Here is a 23454-nt window from a genome sequence, read left to right on the forward strand (position 1 = left end):
TCATGTAGTGTAAAGTCGACTTAACGTATACAGGAACATTCATCATCATCCAGCCTCAAGAGTCCACTGCTGAACATAGGCCTCTTCCTCATGTTTCCAACCCCGTCTATCTTGCGCCGCTCTTATCCAGTTTTTATTGAGTCTTCTTAAATCGTCAGTTCATCTTGTAGGTGGTCGACCGACGCTTCTCTTGTCTTCCCTTGGCCTTCATTCCAGTAACCTCTTTGTCTATCGCCCATCTGTCATTCTGGCTATGTGTCCTGCCCATCTCCATTTTAGTCTGGCTATCTTCTCGATGATGTCAGTCACTCCGGTTCTTCTCCTGATGTCTTCGTTGGTTATTCTGTCTCGCAGAGTTATTCCTAACATGGACCTCTCCATTCTTCTCTGCGTGACTCTCAGTTTGGTAGCTGTTGCTTTTGTTAAGGTAAGTGTTTCTGCTCCGTACGTCAAGACTGGGAGGACGCACTGATCAAATACCTTTCTCTTTAGGCATGTGGGCAGCTCACTTTTAAAAGTTTCTCTCTAATAGCTGAAGATCTAGGTATGGCAAGAGAGATGGTACAGGAACTCGTTGTGGCTACAGAAAATGTAGGTTTAAATATAAATATCTCGAAAACAAAAATCATGACCAATTTGGTACCCAACCAGAACATCAGTATTGGTGGGAAAGAAATAGAACTCGTAGATAGATATAAATACCTGGGACCATCTTCAAATGAGGGCTGAAATAAGATATATTCCAATTGACCTTCGAGGTATAATAAGGCGTTTTGTTGTGACTACCTGCAGAGCAACCCAGACAAGATAATCCCCATGACAAGAAAAGACAGCGATGTCACATGTGTTCTAACGACAACAAAACATCCAAAAATGTGCTCAGTATGTACTCACGGGAATTGTAAAGAGCATAGCATTGAAGACGTGAAATGTTTGCAGTGTACGGCGAATTAAGTCTTCGAATAATTTCAAGGTACAAAATACCCCACTTTTTGATTAAAATTCTTAATGTTTTATTTTTTTTACAGGATGAAAAGAAGAGTAGCTAATTATATTTAAGTTTTTTAAATATTTCAATTATTATTTAGTTAGTTTTCGTATAACCGTACAAAAAATACAATGTTTATGAATAGTTCATAACAATTAGGTACATATTCTGTTTTCATTTATTTTCGTGTTTTATATATTTTCTAAAGGTTTAATAAATAAAATAATCTAATTAAAAAATAACATATCTTCCGTATTTAAAATCGTGTAGGTTTTTTATTCGTCGATCACCATTAACCCAGCATACCTTAAAAAGATAATTAAATCACCATACCAGTTGAGGCGTAATGGTGTGTTTGCCCAATATATCTAATTTGCCGTACCTACCATTTAAATTTGTACGGAGAGAAATGTATGTTTAACTGCTTATCTACTAATATTCCGTTAATTTTTCACACAGTCGGATGGATGATTCCTATCTCAAATCATTAATTTGAAAAGTATCTTGAAGCGCAGGGATTAACGCTCTGATAGGTTGAATTCTTTTAAAAACCATGTATAAAATTTAGTCTGTATTATCTCGCTTAGATATTTTTTTATTTCACAGAAAAAATGACATTAACTTATACCTACATTAATACCTGTGATACAGAATAAATAAGAATCAGAATGCCCACTTGTAAGATTTTTCTCCAGTATACACTCTCAAATGGGTTTTCAAAGAACATGTTTGGGAAAATTGCTTGAAACAAATTTCACTCTTGTAGCATTGTTGTCCCGTGTACACTCTCAAATGTGTTTTCAAAGAACCGGCCTGAGAAAACTGCTTAAAACAAATTTCACACCTTAAGATTTTTCACCAGTGTGCACTCTCCAATGCTTTTTCAAATAACGTGCCTGAGAAAATTGCTTAAAACAAATTTCACACTTATAAGATTTTTCACCAGTGTGCACTCCCCAATGCTTTTTCAAATAACGTGCCTGAGAAAATTGCCTTAAACAAATTTCACACTTGTAAGATTTTTCCTCTGAGTGTACTGCTAAATGAGCTTTCAAAGAACCTGCCTGAGAAAATTGCTTAAAACAAATTTCACACTTGAAAGATTTTTCTCCAGTGTGGACTCTCAAATGCTGTTTCAAATAATCTGACCGAGAAAACAAATTAAAACAAATTTCACACTTGTAAGATTTTTCTCCAGTGTGCACTCTCGAATGTTTTTTCAAAGAACCTGCCTGAGAAAATCGCTTAAAACAAGTTTCACACTTGTAAGCTTTTTCCCCAGTGTGCACTCTCAAATGTTTATTCAAAGAACTTGCATGAGAAAATTGCTTAAAACAAATTTCACACTTATAAGATTTTTCTCCAGTGTGCACTCTCAAATGTATTTTCAAAGAATCTTCCCGAGAAAACCGCTTAAAACAAATTTCACACTTGTAAGATTTTTCTCCAGTGTGGACTCTCAAATGTATTTTCAAAGTACGTGCTTCACTAAACCGTTTTAAACAAATTTCACACTTGTAAGATTTTTCTCCAGTGTGCACTCTCAAATGTGTTTTCAGATGACCTGCCTGAGAAAATTGCTTAAAACAAATATCACACTTGTGAGCTTTTTCACCAGCGTGCACTCTCAAATGTGTTTTCAAATGACCTGTCTGAGAAAACTGCTTAAAACAAATTTCACATTTGTTATCTTTCTCCCTAGCATGTACTCTCAAATGTGTTTTCAAATAACATTTGTAAGAAAACTGTTTAAAACAAATTTCGCACTTGTAAGGTCTTTGTCCAGTCGCAACTTTCATATTTTTATTTACTGTTTTTGCTTCAGGGTGTTGATTCGTATAATTTCCTATGTAAGATGATTCTTCAAATAGGGACTCCATAATTTCCTTTTCGTGTTCGTCGTGGAGATAACCTAAAATACAAACCAACTACAATATAAATATTAAAGTATAAGGAAAAATGAATGCAAGAATCAATTTTGTTTTATTTAAAACTAGCTGACCCTCCAAACCTCGCGCCTTAAAATTAAATAATGTATCAAGGTTCAATAAGCTAATCTTTCGAGTCTTTTAAGTAACGTGAAGTAAGTCAGTTAGTATGAGGAATGTTGTATATATGTCGGCCAAGGCATACAACGAAATACCACTGTCAACGTTTGTAAATTCTTGGAAAAAACTTTGGCCAAATCTAGAAGGTAAGATTGACCAAGCAAACATATCAGCAGTTGAGCCAAACAACATTCTTGTTAACGAATCTGATGACAATGCAACTCTATTTCACAATCATCAGCAACTACCGAACTGTGGTCCCATTGTTGAAGAAGATGTTTTGGAGTGGATCAACTTTGAGTAGAGTAGAGTAAATTTTTATTTGCATAAATTTTTAAACATAATTGAGCAAATAACGTCACATTATTCGTTACAGATTATATATATATATATATATATATATATATATATATATATATATATATATATATAAGAAAAAGTAGTCCAAAGTTTTTTGACTAGTTTGGAAAAAATATATGTAAATACTTTTTTCGTTTTGGGTGTGGTAGTCAATAAAAACAGAGCTTTGCTAAGGCGTACTATTTATTCTGAATCCAAGCTTTCGGTGGTTTTTTGCCACCTTTATCAAGGTCTACAAAGAAAATTACTATGTTGTAACAATTTGAATGGTGCCAAAAAAAAGCTATAAAAAACTATAAAAAACTTACCCGAATGTAAGATTCGTGGCATAAACAACAACGTTAAATAACATGATAATACTGAAGTTGCAACTAAACTTAAAAATGTTACTGTTAAAAAAACACTTTAAAAATTACTAAATACGTTAAAAGTTAAAAACAAAATGAAGGACGACATGTTAAAACAGTCGTAGTTGCAGGCTTGATTTCAGTCACATTTCACGAGCAGAAAGAGAAAGTGGGTGGACAATTATTGTTTAAATAGTTAGGAGAAAATACAAAAACAACTTTGAAAATAACGTCTCACAAAATACTGTTTATGAATTTTGAGTACTACCAACTGTATTACCAACTTGAAAATAAGCGGGAAATTAAAAATGTTATTTATAACATAAGCAATCGAAAGAAAATAGTATTTAGTAAATAGGATTAGAAAAAATAATAACTCAAACAAAACAAAACTGAATTAGTAACTGAAGTTTGATCACAAGTATTCAATTAATACTGAAATTTTTAAAAAAAGAAAGGAAACAAAGAAAACTCTGAGATGCAAAATAGCTCAGTCAAAAGTCAATATAAAATTGTAAATTTTGCTAAGATTCTGGATCTCAGATCTCTTATTGAGATTGTTATTATCACTCTTGCTGATATGTACCATCTCTAAGAAAGTTCTCTTAAATTTATTTTTCTCTCTGGCTAATATTTTTACATTGTTGAAATCTATCTTATGGTCTAGATCGATAGTATGCTCTGCCAAAGCACAAGTAGGTTTGTTTAATCTACAATCACTCTTATGAGAAATAATACGGCTAGACAGATTCCTTCCAGTTTCACCAATGTACGTGGATGGACATTCAGTACATTGAATGCAATAAACAACGTCTGTAGTCTCTAGAGTGGTTAGGGGCTGTTTTATTTTGCTATACAGCTGACGTATGGTTTTGATGTTCTTGTTAGCTATTTTGATATTCTTAAAGTCTTTAAAAATCTTAGTGAGTTCAACGGTTAGTTTTGGAATATATGGAAGGGCATAAAAATACACACTTGTTGGAGCAGAATTATTTTGTGCTGAGGGCACTGATTGTGACATAGTAAGTCTGTTATTTCTATTAACAAAGGGAACATTAAAATGTTCTATTCTATTCTAAAATGTAGTATTCCTCTACTAAGCATCAGTTAGTTCGGCTTAGGGTCCGGTCCCGAGGTGGCCGAACTTACGGGAGTCTACTGTACTAGTTTAGACTAGACATGTAAACTTTGTCTATATTTCATTAAATGAAAAAAATTTAATCTAAATATAAGAAAAAATGTGGAAAGTAAAGTTTTATTGGTGATTGATTAGTGAGATTGATGTTAAAACTAGGAAAAAGGTAAAAAATTTTAAAACAAATAATACTTTAAAATGTGCTCCAAGCTTACTGCATTGTCACATTAACTGAATTTTTTCATAAAGATGAGTCAAAGCAAGAATAAAAAAGAGTACTTCACTTCAGATTCATTACTTAACAAGATTTGAGTGTAGTATCTGTCAATTGAATATCATGGCATTATTTTAAAGAAATGTTAATGTGGGACAATGCTGTAACTAAAGTCACCCGCATTTGGCACAAGTACTGTAAATCAGTTCAAACAGAGACAATAAGAGAGAGATGCCTTTTTCTGTGCTTCCTATTTATTTTGTTAATAAAATATCATTTAACCCTTTGTCTCCCAAATACAATAAAAATGTAAGAATTACATTCTCCCAAAGGTATTTACAAGTACCATCCATTTTAACTGGGTAAAAATATGTCTCTAATAACAGTATATGATTGCAAAGCCTAAGACATGTTTTTGAAACATAGAATATAATTAAGCTGAATTGCGAGCACAGATATTTTATTTTATGACAATATTTACCAGTTACAATCAGTTTGTTTAAAGTACTAAGGTCTATGTGTTAGTCAGAAAGTTCCCAATTATCTTTCTTACCAAATTAGCTCATTCAATTTATTTCATTTGAGTTACTGGTTGAGTTTACCAAAAGTACAAGCTGAATATAGCCGCAAATCTCAAAAATATTTCGGTTTGGCAGTGTTGACATGTTTTTATAATGCATATGTTGTATGCTTCAAATATAAAGAGATAAAGCTTTTAAAATGTACATTATGATTATAGTATTTTATGAATTTTGCAATTTTTAATTTATATGAAGCAATAACGAGTAAATATTTGTCTCTTTCGAGATTAATTGTAAACATCTGTTGTAATCTGGCAACTGCTGATTTGACGATTGCCAAATCTATCCCCTAATCTATCAAAGGGTAATTGTTAAAAAATTTCTATTAATTAACTGTTGTTGTTGTTTTATATAAATCAAAAATTGCAGAATTCATAACATAATATAAACAAAATATACTTTTCTAAAGCTTTATCTTTTTATATTTGAAGCATAGAGCATCTACATTCTAAAAACATGCCAACACTGCTATACTGAAATTTTTTGTTCCATGTTTGATATTTGCGGCTATAATCAGCTTGTACTTTCGGTAAACTCAACCGAGGTACTATTAAGTCGACTTTACACTACATGATTTATCATGTAGTGTGATTTGTCATATGATTTGGTCATGAAGTGACATTTACATGTTTACACTGTGTGATATGTCATAAGCACTGTCATGCGGTTCGTCATAGCTTGTCACAGGAGAATAGGACGGTACCTATTCCACATGATAAAATCATATGATTTTCGGTAATAATACCGGTAACACCAACATATTTAAATATCGCGCCTTATTCTTATGTCAATTCAGCAACATTCCCTTACCGAGAGACATTCTTTATTTATTTATTGTTTGTTGCATTTATATTGAACCTATTATCAAAGAATATAGACGCTTCCTATATTATTTGCTATTATCTAATGTGTGCTATTATGTCGTATTTTTCTTTTATTATTTATTTAGTTTATTTTATTCTTAGTTTGGTGTTTTATAGTCTTCTTAGTCATAATGTTAGTTTAGTTTCTTTATTAATTATTTTTAATTTTGTATAATATCAACACTAAATTTGATATGACCACGATATCTTCGTAAGAGCCACCTGCGAGTCCAAAGCGTCTGATCTTTTTCTTCTTACTGCTGTACGCTGTTGTTGCCGGCGTATTATTATTAAAAGTCGGGAAGCTAATGCAATCAAAGATTTATTTTCATTATAATAGTTTAAAAATCTCATAGTTGATACCTGTACTGTGTCTAATATCTCTATGACCATAAACAAAAAGAAAAATCGTTTAAACTTCACTCATTGTCACTCATATCATCAGTCATAACTTATCATGCAGTGTAAACACGATTTTTTTAAAACATCATAGAAACGAGGAATCATAACAAATCTCATATAATATTGTCATATATGATAAAATCATGTAGTGTAAAGTCTACATTAGGTAGTTATTGCAAAGTTAACAGTGCCTGCGTTGCACTATTTACACCGCCCTATTTCGACAGTTTTGACATACGGCTGACACATCACAAATAGAGATATTGCTTGAGCTTATGCATACTTTGTTGCGTTATTTACGTTGTTTATGTTTTCTTTTCATTTTTTTCGCAAAATATTGAAAATGGATCATGATTTAGAAGCACTTATTTTAGCAAATGCTCATGATGATGATGTAGAGTTCATCATTTTAAATAACATTGTGGGAGAACATGTATTACATCCACAAAATCAAGAATTTAATTTAGAAAACATGTTGCAAGCAGATGTAAAAATAAATTTTAGGTTTAGCAGACAAGATATTCCTACATTTGCAAGAGCTTTACGCCTACCAGATTTTATTCGTACCAATACTAGAAACTCTGTTAGTGGTAAATGCATTTACATTCTACATTACTTGAGTGATGAGAAGGCTCGCATATCCCAGCAGGCTTAAAGATCTTCAGCTTTTATTCAATTTGTCACCTCAATCATTATCTCAAATTATTAATTATTATATTGTTGCATTATGCTACTGTCTGATGTACTCATTTTAGAAAATTATTACTAATAAACTTGGTTTAGATAAAAGACAAATAACATACATAACCTGAGAAAGAAAATAGCGCAACGAATTCCGCACAGCGTAACGGCTCCCCTAATAACGGCAGGCCGTATTTTCAATAACGCAGCGTAAGCCAAATATCATATCTGCGCATGCTCTACTGTCAAAATAACGCGTGCTGTAATACAGCAAGTGCAAAATTGACTCTGCAATATCTCTCTATTATTAATTATGAGGTAAGCTTAATAGGATCTAGAAATTGATTTAAAATTTTATTAGGAAATTTTAATATATCGAGATATGTAGCTGGTACTTAAAAGTAACTTAGATAATTAATATAAAAATTATAGGTGAATATATATATATATATATATATATATATATATATATATATATATATATATATATATATATATATATATCTGGCAGCTATACCTATATTATGTTGTTTTTTCTTGGTATATGATGGAATACATGAAAAAGCCACTTACTGATACAGAACTGCTAGATATTATTGAAAATGAAAATTTTGATGAATTTATCATAGATAATAGTATGGATACTCATACTGAACCAGATTACTAAGAGTCTGGCATTCAGTTGTCCCAACCTGCCTACCAAGCCAATCCACAAATTTCTGGAAGTCTTCAAGATAAGGAGCAACAGCTATTGGATAATCATCATCACACTATTAACAATAAAGAATTTAAATATGAAGAAAATGAAGTGTCACTTCTGACCATAATAAAATATTTCCAATAAATTTATACTATATTTACCAATGGTACTTTTCAGTACTGTGAATCCTACCTTATTAAAATAGTTTTAAAGCTGTGTTTTAATATTTCTGTCAAAAAACAGTAACTATTTTAAACAGTGACAATAGGTTTTTATACAGTTATCTGACAGATTTTTAAAGTGCATAGGTCAGATAAGTTGGTAAATAACTACTTAATTTGTAATTGTCTCTTATATGCCTTTAAATTTTATTTAAGATCAAAATTATATTAGCTGGTAAAAAAGTTATTATTCCGATTTACATTTCTAGATAGATCTTTATTTAAATAGAAAAAAACCTAATATACATACAATATAAAGAAAGTAAACTATAAATTTTTGATATATTGTTTAAGTAACATTTTGAAATTATTGAGACTAGTACATTTTTTTACAGATGTAGGTAACTGATTAAATTTAAGGAAGCTTTTAAAAAAGAGCGAATTCATCATACTTTTATACATAGTTCTAGGTACATAATATATGTCATCTAAACCTCAGGTATTATAAGAATGAATACTTTTGTTGAAAGAAATGAATTCTTCAAAATATTCAGGTGATACTTAAGCCATTTACTATTTTGAAGACCAAAATCATGGTTATTTTCAACAGAGAACCAATTTAGAGTATTTAACATCGTCCCAATTTTGGTACGGCGATTTGTTTTAAGAATTATTCTCATTCCACGGTTCTGTAATTTTTGTAGCATGTTAAGCTTGTTAAGGTTAAATAAATATAAGATTGATGAGCAATAGTCAAAATGTTGAATAATTGTGTTATATACTGTTATTTTTGACTCCATTGATAAATTTTGAGATATTCTACTCAGAAAGTAAAGTTTTTTTGATATTTTTTTATGAACATACTCGAAGTGACTCTCAAAATTCAGAATATTGTCAAGCTGGAATCCCAAATATTTAACTGTTGTGACAATTTCAATTTTTTCATTATTAATATTTAAATTTATGATTTCAGAATCAAGCAACCTATATTTATGTTTGGTAGTGAAAACCATTGCCTTTGTTTTTTTCATATTCAACTTCAGTTTATTCATTTTTAAATATTTATTAACCATATCTAAAATAGTGTTCATTTTTTGAATAGCTACATTAAAATTTTCATCACTACAACAGATTAGAGTATCATTGGCAAAAAGATTAATAAATTTACAAATTATTTGGGCCTAATACACTACCTTGAGGAATCCCTGTATTACTATCTATTTCAGATGACAATTCGTCTTTAAATCGAACTTTTGTTTGCGATCTTGTAAATAATTTTCTAACCACGCAATTACTGTACCTCCTATACCATACTGATAAAGTTTAGAAATCATTATTGTCCTGTCAATGGTTTCAAAAGCTCTTTTTAAATCAAGAAATACACCGACTACATACTTATTTTTATCTAAATTACTCTTTATGTGACATAATGTAACTTGTAACGCTGATTCACAAGAGAATTGTTTTCGAAAACCTGATTGATTATTAATTAAAATTTTATTTTTTGTTACATGTTCCAATAATTGTTCATAAACAACAATTTCTAATATTTTCTCTATAGGAGGTAAAGTATTGATTGGTCGGAATTGTTCAGCTTTGATAGTGTTTTGTATTTTTTGAATAGGGGTGATGGTGCTTATTTTTAATACATCAGGAATTCTACCCGTAGTAAGAGATGTATTAATTAAATTTAACATAACGTGCCCAATGGTTTCAAAAACTTCCTTTACCATTCTGCAATTTAACGTTTCATGTAGTGAGAATTTATCATCTAAATTGACAACAATTTTTCACAAATCCTGCATAGAGAGCTCTTCAAATTTTTCAAAATTTAAATATAGATTACTATTTACATTACACCATGTTTCAGAATTATCAATACTTTGAACAATACTTTCAACAAAATACTCATTAAAACTGCTAGCTATTTCTACGCTGTTTGTTAACCGTTTTAGGCCAGTAGTAGTTTCAAAGATTACAGTGTTTGGTATTTCTCAACTATTATCATTGATTAATTTTTTTAAAGTTTTCCACATTTCTTTTGGATTGTTTCTATACCTGTCTATTTTGTTAAAATAGAACCGCTCTTTTTTTAGCTTTAACATATTTATTACCTTATTTCTATGTCTCTTAAAAACCTGCCATTTATGTTGTTTTTCAATGACGTCAATACATTTTTTAAAATCTTTATAAGCCCTATCACGTTGCTGAATTTGTTTAAACACCTCATAATCAAACCAAGGTAATTTTGATTGAAACTGGCATGTTTCAATTGGTATTACGCCATTGATTACATTTTCACAATTTTGCAAAATTTCCTGGTAAATGATATTAACATCAACAAAATCTAAATTAAAGTGACACATGATAAGATTAGTTTTGATTTTACCTATGTTTTGATTACATAAATTTCTAAACTTGGATATATTACCATCAGATATATTATAACTATTATTATTGGAGATATTTACTGAAATAACGGAATGATCAGTAATTTTTGGACAATCGTGAACACAAGCACTTATATTATTTTGATTAGAAAGTACATAATCTACCAAAGTTTTACTAGTGTCAGTAATACGGGTAGGATCACTAATATATTGTTTTATCCCATAAGCCAAAAACAATTTTTTAATTTTTTCAGCATAGAAATTACTAGCCAACAAGTCAATATTAAAATCACCAACTAACACACAACAGTAGTTTGTAGTAAATGAGGCATCACATATTTCTTCCAAATCTTCAATAAACAGCATCAGAACTGGATGGTGAATGGTATAAACACCCAACCAAGTAAACCATGGATTTAACATCAACTTTTATTACTTTGCACCAATAATTATTACGCAATTGAAATGTTTTAAAATTTGAAAAATTATAATGTTTGTTGATGTATAGCATAATACCTCCAGTGTATCTACTCGTTGAGTCACAACGAATATGACAATAATTTTCAAGTTTCACTTCAATATCTATGTCATCCTAGTTTCACCCAATAAAATTGTTTTGGGGTTATAGCAAGTTATGGATTCTTGGACTTGGTCTCTATTTTTTACTATGCTTTTGGCGTTGAGATAAATTATATCGGAGTTGAAAGGTATATTAGGGTTTACAAAATGTTTTTTTGAATGGATTTCGAAACGATAGTTGGTTTATTATTTATATATCTGATAGTTTTGGTAGTATCACTGTTATCAATCAAAGTTTGTAGTTTATTTTTAATCGCTTTAAAATAGTCCTGTTGAGCCTTCATTTGATCACCAAATATTCTAATGCTTGGAATAGAAATTAATTGTTTATTCTTAAGAACAAATTTGGCATCTTCTTTTGAATTAAGAATAACATTGAGCAGCCTACTCTTACTTCCCATATATCTTCCCTAGCGAAACACTTTTAAATTATTTTTGTCAATATTAAAATTATTCAATATTTTCCCAATAGCTGTTGCATCTTCAGAATCACACTTGCGTTTTCATTTTTGATTCATTCACGTTACAGACAATTATGTTAGAAGCCGGACTCTGCCTCTCAATCATCTCACATATTATTTCTTCTTTATCTTCCCTGTTGTTAGGGCCATTACTGTCAACAGAATCTGATATATTTTTTAAATGTTTGATTTCTAACTCCATGTGATCAATTTTCGCCAGCAATTTAGGAATAAGCTTTATCCCATTCTGACAATCCTCACAATATCTCTTACCTTTGAGGTCCATAAGTTGTAGTTCTCTGGCATTCAATCCAGAACATTCCCTATGTGTCGACCTGGTGCAGCTATCACAGTTTATGGTAGCATCTCCAGTTGAATTTTTACAAATAACACACTCCATTATAAACTTTAATCATAAGCACAGCACCTGTACTATCGATGTTTAAATTTTACGCGACCACTTTTTACTGTTTTATCGGAAAAATATGATTGCCTTTTTATTTGCAAACGATTCGCACTCTAAACTAATATGGGGGGACTTAAATATATTGTTACTAACCTTTTTCAGTTTTTTGGTTTTCTTCAAATGGGTTAATTTCATGTTGTTCTATTTCAGTACTTATGGGACATTTCTTTAAGTCTAAATTATCATATGTGTCATGCGTACTTTGCCTATTGGATTCTTCCTGAATTTCACATTTAAAGCCATCCAAAAGAATATCATCCAATTCATTATACTCTATTTTCACTTTAGACGTTTCCTCGTTAATTTCTTGCTTTACTTCCATTTGATTACACTTGATTTTATGTATCTAATAATAATTTTACAGCCAAAAAGTGAAATCACAATAAAAATTCCGGTAATTTCTTTTGTTTCCTTTGTTTTTGTTTTATTTAGGGCAATGAACATAACCTATAATGTATATTCTTCTTCTTCCATTCATTTGCTTGGCCTTCGCTACCAGGGCTATCCGGCCAGGATCTGTGACTAGTTAAAGGAGAAAAAAGAAAATAAAGTCAAATGTTCAAAAGTTCTATTGTTCCAAACCGCACTAAGCACATTCAATCCAAGCAAGCAGATTAAGTCTTATAATGTACATTAACGAACTATACTCGAGACCTTGTTGACGAAAAAAACTTTTGCACTGCAAGCAGTGTCTTTGAGTTTAAGGTTTTGAACAAAACATCGATAAATGTTGGATCACCTTGAAATTCACCTCTAAGTAACTGGGACTCCCTTTGATATCTAGTACATTCCAACAACACATGATGTAAGGTGTCTAAACTAACACATGAACACAAGTTTGTATTGATCACTTTCAATCTAAATAAATGAACCGGAACGATGCAATGTTCACTTCTCATGCGACACATTTGTGCAATAATTATGCCCCTCCCCAGGTTGTGAAACCTTGTAAACCAGGCCTTTTTGTATGGAACCGTAATATTTGTACAATAAGTAATTCCTTTTACCTGTCCTATTTGTTGGAACCGATTTTTCCAACTGATCCATACGTTTTCCTTATATTTAGTTTGAAAATCTTTAAAGGAAGTCTTTGGTTCTTCAGTAACTGGTAGCTTTCTTCCAAGTTTAGCAAGATAATCAACTCTATCATTCCACACTATCCCGGTGTGACTTGAAATCCATGCGAATTTAATTTCTTTATTTTGTTCATGGAGTTGACTAAGTTTTTGTTTTAATTAAAGAGTTTGTGTGTCTGCTGCAGCCTTATAACTTAGGTGTTTTTCAAAATCATTCTGTTGAATTAATCCTAATGCCTTTTTTATTGCAAATAATTCTGCTGAACAAATTGAATTAGCAGATGGTAATCTTGCTGTTAATTCGGTGCTTTCATTAAGTTATATACCAATGTCCACATTACCTTGTTTATCTTTGGATCCATCTGTGAAGATAAGTTTATATTCAGATCAGTTATCAAGGTACCATGACACAAACTTGGCTTGGTTACATTCTTTCACTAGGTTGAGAGTTTCATAAACTGTAGGAGAAATTTGAGAATCAAGCGCGAAGGAGTGACAAGGAAATAAGGAGTTATGAGCCACCTCATGAATCTCATAAAGCGTATTCTGGAAGGCAGCCAGTATTGGTGGGAAGTATTTACTTCTCCGGAAACTAAAGTACCGTAATTCAGAAACACTATATGAAATTGCTCTATTGAAGAATATATCGGGTTGTCATATGCTACCACCTTTAATATAAATTTAGATGCTAGCCAAATCCTTCTAAGATCTAACGGTGTTTCCCCACATTCCGACAGAATAATATGAACTGGAGAGGACCTCATAAATTCCCCCCCCCCCACCACACAAATCTTCCTCAGCTCAATACAGAGCTGAGAGCTCTGTATTGAACTTTATCCAATTTTGTAAGTAAGGAACGGGCACAACCTCTAAGGAAAATCCATCCATAATCAAGGTGTGGCCTAATATAGGCCTTATATAAAATGAGTAAAGTAGCAGGATATGCTTCCCACCATGTTCGACACAGGCACCGAATTATATTGACTCCACTGGATGCCCTCAACGTCATCTTTTCAATTTGGCTTTTATCAATTTTTCAATTTATTTACTGATATTTGTTCGGAGTGTTATTTCTATTTCTATAAAATAAATCGCTTGACTTTAGCTAGAGGACAAACACATTCCGTTCCCAAGAAGTTTTTAAGAAATATTCTCTACTTTGTCATTTAATTTTTCCACCACTTTTAACCAACTGCAGCCAGAAAAAAAGAGAGCAACATTATCTGCCTATTAAGTCATTAGGACATCCTCAGGCACACAAGATGAAATTATGTTAATTAAGATTTTTCACCAGTGTGCACTCTCAAATGCTGTTTCAAATAACGTGCCTGAGAAAATTGCTTAAAACAAATTTCACACTTGTAAGATTTTTCCTTAGAGTGTACTGTTAAATGAGCTTTCAAAGAACTTGCCTGAGAAAATTGCTTAAAACAAATTTGACACTTGTAAGATTTTTCTCCAGTGTGCACTCTCAAATGTGTTTTCAAAGAACCGTCCTGAGAAAACTGCTTAAAACAAATTTCACATTTGTAAGATTTTTCACCAGTATGCACTCTCCAATGCTTTTTCAAATAACGTGCCTGAGAAAATTGCTTAAAACAAATCTCACACTTGTAAGATTTTTCCTCCGAGTGTACTGTTAAATGAGCTTTCAAAGAACCTGCCTGAGAAAATTGCTTAAAACAAATTTCACACTTGTAAGATTTTTCTCCAGTGTGGACTCTCAAATGTGTTGTCAAAGAATCTGAGCGAGAAAACAGATTAAAACAAATTTCACACTTGTAAGATTTTTCTTCAGTGTGCACTGTCAAATGTTTTTTCAAAGAACCTGCCTGAGAAAATCGCTTAAAACAAGTTTCACACTTGTAAGCTTTTTCCCCAGTGTGTACTCTCAAATGTTTATTCAAAGAACCTGCCTGAGAAAATTGCTTAAAACAAATTTCACACTTGTAAGATTTTTCTCCAGTGTGCACTCTCAAATGTATTTTCAAAGAATCTTCCCGAGAAAACCGCTTAAAACAAATTTCACACTTGTAAGATTTTTCTCCAGTGTGGACTCTCAAATGTACTTTCAAATACCATGCCTGAGAAAATTGCTTAAAACAAATTTCACACTTGTAAGATTTTTCTCCAGTATGCACTCTCAAATGTGTCTTCAAAGAACATGCTTGAGAAAATTGCTTAAAACAAATTTCACACTTGTAAGCTTTTTCTCCAGTGTGCACTCTCAAATGTATTTTCAAAGTACGTGCTTCACTAAACAGTTTTAAACAAATTTCACACTTGTAAGATTTTTCTCCAGTGTGTACTCTCAAATGTGTTTTCACATGAACTGCCTGAGAAAACTGCTTAAAACAAATATCACACTTGTAAGCTTTTTCCCCAGCGTGCACTCTCAAATGTGTTTTCAAATGACCTGCCTGAGAAAACTGCTTAAAACAAATTTCACACTTGTAAGCTTTCTCCCCAGCATGTACTCTCAAATGTGTTTTCAAATAACATTTGTAAGAAAACTGTTTAAAACAAATTTCGCACTTGTAAGGTCTTTGTCCAGTCGTAACTTTCATATTTTTATTTACTGTTTTTCCTTTAGAGTGTTGACTCGTATAATTTCCTATGTAAGATGAATCTTCAATTAGGGACTCCATAATTTCCTTTTTGTGTTCGTCGTGGAAATAACCTAAAATACAAACCAACTACAATATAAATATTAAAGTATAAGTGAAAATTAATGCAAGAATCAATTTTGTTATATTTAAAACTAGCTGACCCGCCAAACCTCGCGCCTTAAAATTAAATAATGTATTAAGGTTCAATAAGCTAATCTTTAGAGTCTTTTAAGTAACGTGAAGTAAGTCAGTTAATATGAGGAATGTTGTGTATATGTCGGCCAAGGCATACAACGAAATACCACTGTCAACGTTTGTAAATTATTGGAAAAAACTTTGGCCAAATCTAGAAGATAAGATTGACCAAGCAAACATATCAGCAGATGAGCCAAACAACATTCTTGTTAACGAACCTGATGGCAATGCAGCTCTATTGCACGACCTTCAGCAACTACCGAACTGTGGTTCCATTTCTGAAGAAGATGTTTTGGAATGGATCAACTTTGAAAAGGAGCTACACGGGTTTTGGCGGACACGAAATCGACGAGTGTGTCATTCGCCATGAAAATGAGAAGGATAATGATACAGATGCTGATGAGAATGAAGAGGAAGATGAAGATAATAAAATGAGCCACGCTGAAGGCAAAGCAGCTTTGCAACTGGCAGCTACCTACGTCAAGCAGCAAAAATAAGCAAATGCCATTGATGTAATGATTAAGGTGAAAAGAAAATTCAGAAAAAAATTACTGACTTTTTTTAAGTGTTTAAGAAGCCAAACCACCAATGTGCAATAATATTTTTAAATTTTATTAGGCCTAGAGTTCTGTAAGTATTGTTTTATAGTATTTGTGTAATGGTCTATCTTTTCATATGTGTTAAATATATGTCAGAGTATTCCTCTGTGTTGTCTTCTACTTCATGTATAAGTGTTTTGTTTTTGCTAGATCCATACAAATAATAAATGGGCATTTTTAGATAAGCATCAGTTAGTTCGGCCTAGGGTCCGGTCCCGAGGTAGCCGAATTTACAGGAGTCTACTGTACTAGTTTAGACTATGTAAACTTTGTCTATATTAATCTCATTAAATGAAAAACTTTTAATCTAAATATAAGAAAAAATGTGGAAAGTAAAGTTTTATTTGTGATTTATTAATGAGATTGATGTTAAAACTAGGAAAAAAGGAAAAATTTTAAAACAAAAAATGCTTTAAAATGTGCTCCAAGCTTACTGCATTGTCACATTAACTGAATTTTCTCATAAAGATGAGTCAAAGCAAGAATAGAAAAGAGTACTTCACTCCAGATCCATTACTTAACAAGATTTGAGTGCAGTATCTGTAAATTGAATATCATGGCATTATTTTAAAGAAATGTTGAATGTGGGACAATGCTGTAACTAAAGTCACCCGCATTTGGCACAAGTACTGTAAATCAGATCAAACAGAGACAATAAGAGAGAGATGCCTTTTTCTGTGCTTCCTATTTATTTTGTTAATAAAATATCATTTAACCCTTTGTCTCCCAAATACAATAAAAATGTAAGAATTACATTCTCCCAAAGGTATTTACAAGTACCATCCATTTTAACTGGGTAAAAATATGTCTCTAATAACAGTACATGATTGCAAAGCCAAATATATGTTTTTGAAACATATTAGAATATAATTAAGATGAATTGTGAGCACAGATATTTTATTTTATGACAATATTTACCAGTTACAATCAGTATATTTAAAGTACTAAGGTCTATGTGTGCGTCAGAAAGTTCTCAATTATCTTTCTTACCATACCAGTAGATAGATAGGGTTCCTTCTGGAGCGGAAGTGACGTCACACGTCGATCGTCAAGCGTACGTATCCTCATGGGTCAAGGCCACGCCCCCCTCGTGACGTAGGAACGTGCCTAGGGTCTCGAGGCCACGCCCCTCGACCAATGGTGACGTAGGAACGTACCTCGTGTCTCTAGACCACGCCCCTCGGCCAATGGTGGCGTAGGAACGTCCCCCCATGTCTTGCTGACCAATGGTGGACGTCCTCGTGACGTCGGAACGTGTCGTCGACCAATGGCAGCATAGCAGCGTCAGTGGTGGGAATAGCAACACCCCCAGCGACCAATGACAGCTCAGAATTTAAATAAACATCATAGAAATGGCGGTATAGCGATGAGGGACCAATGGTGACATAGTAACGCCCTCCTCGTGACGTCGGAACGTGTCGTCGACCAATGACAGCATAGCAGCGTCAGTAGTGGGAATATCAGGCCAATGGTGGCATAGTAACGCCCTCCTCGTGACGTCGGAACGTGTCGTCGACCAATGACAGCATAGCAGCGTCAGTGGTGGGAATAGCAGGCCAATGGTGGCATAGTAATGCCCTCCTCGTGACGTCGGAACGTGTCGTCGACCAATGACAGCATAGCAGCGTCAGTGGTGGGAATAGCAGGCCAATGGTGGCATAGGAACGTCCCCCAATGTCTTGCTGACCAATGGAGGACGTCCTCGTGACGTCGGAACGTGTCGTCGACCAATGACAGCATAGCAGCGTCAGTGGTGGGAATAGCAGGCCAATGGTGGCATAGGAACGTCCCCCAATGTCTTGCTGACCAATGGTGGACGTCCTCGTGACGTCGGAACGTGTCGTTGACCAATGGCAGCATAGCAGCGTCAGTGGTGGGAATAGCAACACCCCCAGCGACCAATGACAGCTTAGAATTTGAATAAACAACATAGAAATGGCGGTATAGCGATGAGGGACCAATGGTGACATAGTAACACCCTCCTCGTGACGTTAGAACGTTTTCCTCGACCAATGATGCCACAGAAACGTGTCCTCGACCAATGGTGGACATCCTCGTGACGTTGGAGGCCAATGGTGTGCATCAACGGCCAATGAGAAAGACGTGCATCGACTAATGGTGGAGTCGTACCACAATATTAACGAAAAGACGCCCCCAGTCCCCCCCATTCCCCCGAAAAGACGCCCCCCCAATAATAACGAAGCTACACGTCAACGTAACCAATGAGAACGATGTTCAATCGCTGGTCGGTGACTGCGTTCTATGAATTGACAAAGAGAAGAAGACGAATGACAGACAAAGAGAGCCATTTTTCCTCGTATTTTTTTGTAATTAAAACCTACAACCATTAGCGTAAAACTTCTAAATTTTTTCAATTTATATTTTACGAGTTACCTCGTATATATTTTATCGATTACCATAATAACAAAAATTCGTTTATTTTTCAATTTATACTTTACATGATCAGTTGAAATCTTTATAAAATAGATCTTGCTACTGAGAATAATGACATCATCGGATACGCCGGCTATTAAAAATGTCTCACGCGATCACGATATATAGCCGGAAACACGTGCACATTCCAATTCGATTATTTAATGTAAGATAAAATATATTCTCTCATGGAGGCAGGAAGTTAATAATTAAGCCCGGCATGTGATGCATAAATGAATAGTCTTACGAAATATTGCGCAACATAGTTTTAGCGTGGGAGAGGCAGGTGTGGAGAGGTAAGAAGATATAATTAAACGTGTTCATGTTCACAGCGTTATTTCGTAAAACGTAGTCATTACAACATGAACAGTGTGGAAGTAAGAGCCAAAAGTGAAATGATGCTGCTTAATACTTTGTATAATTTTGAGCATTTAAAAGTATTAGTTGGATTAAGTTCAGCTCGATCATTTGGACCAGGTGTTAAATTAAGCAGCGAGAATAATGAGATATCGTTCGGTATATGTGATTGGATCCAATTCATCGATGAACTTAATCGTAAATATAATCAGTTTTTCCTGATGCCTCTGCAATGCTATTGTGAAGATGAACCTCCAGAATGTTGTGAATTGTTAGCAATTGAAACTCAAGCGACAGATCAACTTAAATGGCTCAATGTTAAGAAACTTGGTGTTACTTTGCAGATATTTGAAAAAGATGTTAAAAATCTTATTGAAGGAAATGAAAAGTTAATTTTACCACGCATTCGTTTTCTCGAAGGACTGAGATTTTTAGATTACTATTGCAATGCGTTAAAAATTGCTACTTCATTCAAAAACGATTTACAACCAATAGACATTTTATATTCATTTTGTGAGGCTTCTTGTGATACTAGTATTGTAAGTTTAGCATTAAGGGAATATTTGTATTATTATAAGGAAGATACAATTAGTGAATTAAATAACAGTATTTTTGAATAAAGGATTAAAACATTTATTTCTATTTATTATACCAGGGTAGTGGGGGTGATTAAGAATATTATTTATATTGGCTTTTGGAGCGAAAGACATTTATTTCATCGATGACTTCCATACGGTGTAGATTAGAAGAGTTGTACGAAAAAATACAAAAGTTAAAAGCCGATATACAGTGGTACGAAGATAGAACTGCAATTGAAAAACGATTTGCAGAGTTTAATTTGTCAGAAAGAAAGTTACCAAAAACAACACAATACCCGTTAAAAAGAATTCAACCGACAAGATGCCTCCACTAACAACCTCATTCATCATCCTTACAGCTATTGTTAACAATGTCCTTTATACAAACGTTCCAAACAACGTTAAGAACCAGGCGATATGTTTTAATGATGAAAAAACTGATTGTAATCGACCGAACTGGACTCTAATGGATCATGAAGTGGTGAATTATGGACAGCTTCCAGTATTTTTCAAAGCGATACCAAAATCAGGAGGAGCATTCTATAAGATCAAGCTAATATCACCAAATAACACCGAAAGTGATTCAAAATGGTACAAAACTAATAATGATGACATCGATCAATATGGTTTATCGATTATACTCTTAAGTATTATATTCGTAATAAATGCCTTTATAGCGATTAATATCATTAAAAAATTTCTTGTAAATCGTAAATGCGAATCATCTTGCATTAAAATAAATATGTAAAACTGTTAAAATAAAACTAAAATAAAACTTTTAATCTTTTATTAAAAAAAAAATCCAATTTATATAGGTAATATTTTGTTACACAGCCATTGACGGAGGTGATCCACATTTATCGAGGAGCAGGAAAATAGTCCAGTAGCGTGGCAGTTGTATTCATGTGGAGCAAAGCCTCCAGTGGAGTATGGAGAATCATCAAACTTGCAAACATCAATAATTATGGGACAGACGTCAAGCATATAACATTTGTATCTTAAAAATTCTGCTTGTTGTTCTCCGCGAACGTAGATGTAGTCAGCTGCATACAACAACTTAGATTCCAGTATTTTATTTATTTTTGAATATTTAACATCTCCATTAGAATACCGAAGACCATGCACGTTTTTCTCCAAGTACACAGCAGTCTTCTTATCTTGATTACTTAATGTAGCAAACGGTTGTGGAGGTTTAAATATATAATGGCAATGTTTAAAGCCAATTTCAATGCTGAGTTCTTTGGGAACAAACCACCCATCTACGGTGAATCCTTGAATGTCAACTAATGCGATCCTCATGATGGCTGATAGTATACTGAATTGGATATGATTGAATAAGTCAAGTTAAATGATATTTTTGATAACTTCAGTTAGAGGAAAGTATTCGAGTAGACTGTCGTGGACAATTAAACAGTACGCTCGAGTGCCTGCAGGAAAACCTTCATCTGCTTCGATTTCCAACTTAATATCAACGGTTCCCGATCTAAATGACGTATCATCCTGTTTGGAGCAGTCGAAAGTAAACAAAGCATATTTTTTAAAAGCATTATAATCCAAGATTGGATGTTTTGTTGACGAATGAGTATAACTGGGAAAGAATTGGGTATAGTTGTAGTGAGCTATAGCATAATCATTTTTCGCAAAATCCAATTGCATTCTCTCGTTAGGCCAATATTCACCATTAATAACCACTCGTACGCTGGACACCTTAATGTTATCGAATAACGTTGGATTGGCGTGAATGTCATCTCGTTTAGAAGTTTGAAAAGCTACAATGACATAGCGTGGACGTTCAACAGCTGAAGTTGTCTTTACACTCCATATCTCACGTCGGGATCCAGCCGTAAGTGAAGGTAGTTCATTAAGTTCCCATTTACGGAAAGGTATGGTTATCGGCGTATTATTCTTAATCGGAGTCATTAGGTCAATTTTCACATCGTCATTCGGAAAGACATGTTTGACCTTCAGTTCCATGCTGGTAACAGTTAAAGACACTGTTGTTGTTGTTGTGGCATTAGGTTCTTCCACTAAAATACTGTCTCTATCATTACGTGCTCGAACAAATCGAAACACTTGACGACCATAGGTTAATTTATTGTAATCGTTGAAAATGTTGAAAATATGTTTTATCGGAATCAGTAAACTAAAGCTGTCTCCCGATAAATGTGGATTATTGGGATAGTTCCATCCTGCAGTACTGAGATACTTGGAATCGTCAGGAGTGTAACACAACAAACTGCGAATAGTGCTAACTACACCAGGATCTCGAACTATTTCCATGTCGTGTGAACTTTGGATGTATGTACATGTATCAAACAAGAAGGCTCCAGCATTCGGTGCAAGAGAAACAGTTCCAGTACCCACTTTCTTTATACTTCCTTTAATTTCCAAAAGTGTTTCGTGTATGGCAAAAAATGCATCTGATTGATTGATGATAAACTCGACAACGTCGCTATTATTAAATGACTTGATGTAAGGTGTATATGTACGAAATTCTTCTTTTCTAATAGTATCGTCGAACTGAGGTTTCTGGTACAGATCTAAAATAGGTGGTTGAGGTTCCTGAACCTGTCGTCGAATGTATTGACGTTTTGACATCTTTTAGCTGTAATCCAATGGAAACGAGAAAGGCTTTATTGACAGCAGACACGTCACGTCGCTTGTAAGATTTGCGTGAGACTAATGGATATTGATGCGTAGAGCTTTGTTTTATAATTAAACCCATCTATATCGTTTCCTTAAAATCCAAATGAAGTGTACTTTTCTCTCCTCTAAAGTTGACTGGTCTTAAATCTTGATCGAGTACGCTAACGGTAATGTTGGCAATTTCACGTATGCTATTGCTTACTGGTATGTATATAGGATTATGAGGACGTTCGTCAATAGAGAAACCAGGATCAACACTTATCGGAAAATGTAGAACGGTGTGCGCAGGTCTGTCCTCGTAAAAGGCTCCTTCGGTAATGTTGCATTCAAAAAGTAGGCTCGATACTTTTATAATGTTTACAGGTTGGTCCGAAGAATGCATTTTTCCTGGCACCAATATTCTGTTTGATGAGAAACCCAATATTTTGCCGAGACTGTCATCTTTCTCGAAAGTAACAGCATGATCTTGACTAAAGATTTCACACTTGAGCGTATTGTTGTTGGGTCTTAAGATGAACTCATTATCTCGAATCGAATTATATTTATCGATTAATGCGTTATAAATATACGTTTCGATATCGGTAA

At 33.4% G+C, this 23454-nt stretch overlaps 1 protein-coding gene across 3 annotated transcripts in view; it reads right to left on the reverse strand.

Moving 5' to 3' along the window:
* Positions 1-1464: 1464 nt before the first annotated feature.
* LOC140441256 (uncharacterized) overlaps positions 1465-23454 on the reverse strand; it is a 39435-nt gene continuing 17445 nt past the window's right edge. The window contains exons 2-4 of one of the 3 annotated variants that reach the window (XM_072531863.1): positions 12470-16132; positions 8512-8548; positions 1465-2900 (exon numbers count right to left, since the gene is read on the reverse strand). In XM_072531863.1, the coding sequence (XP_072387964.1) occupies positions 2852-2900; positions 8512-8548; positions 12470-12698 (315 nt within the window). In that variant the 5' untranslated portion in view covers positions 12699-16132 and the 3' untranslated portion in view covers positions 1465-2851. Of the gene's footprint in view, positions 2901-8511; positions 8549-12469; positions 16133-23454 lie in introns of those variants that run through there. The other 2 variants (XM_072531862.1, XM_072531861.1) reach the window with 2 other exon arrangements.

The sequence above is a fragment of the Diabrotica undecimpunctata genome, chromosome 5, assembly GCF_040954645.1.
Source record: "Diabrotica undecimpunctata isolate CICGRU chromosome 5, icDiaUnde3, whole genome shotgun sequence".
Taxonomy (NCBI): Eukaryota; Metazoa; Arthropoda; class Insecta; order Coleoptera; family Chrysomelidae; genus Diabrotica; species Diabrotica undecimpunctata.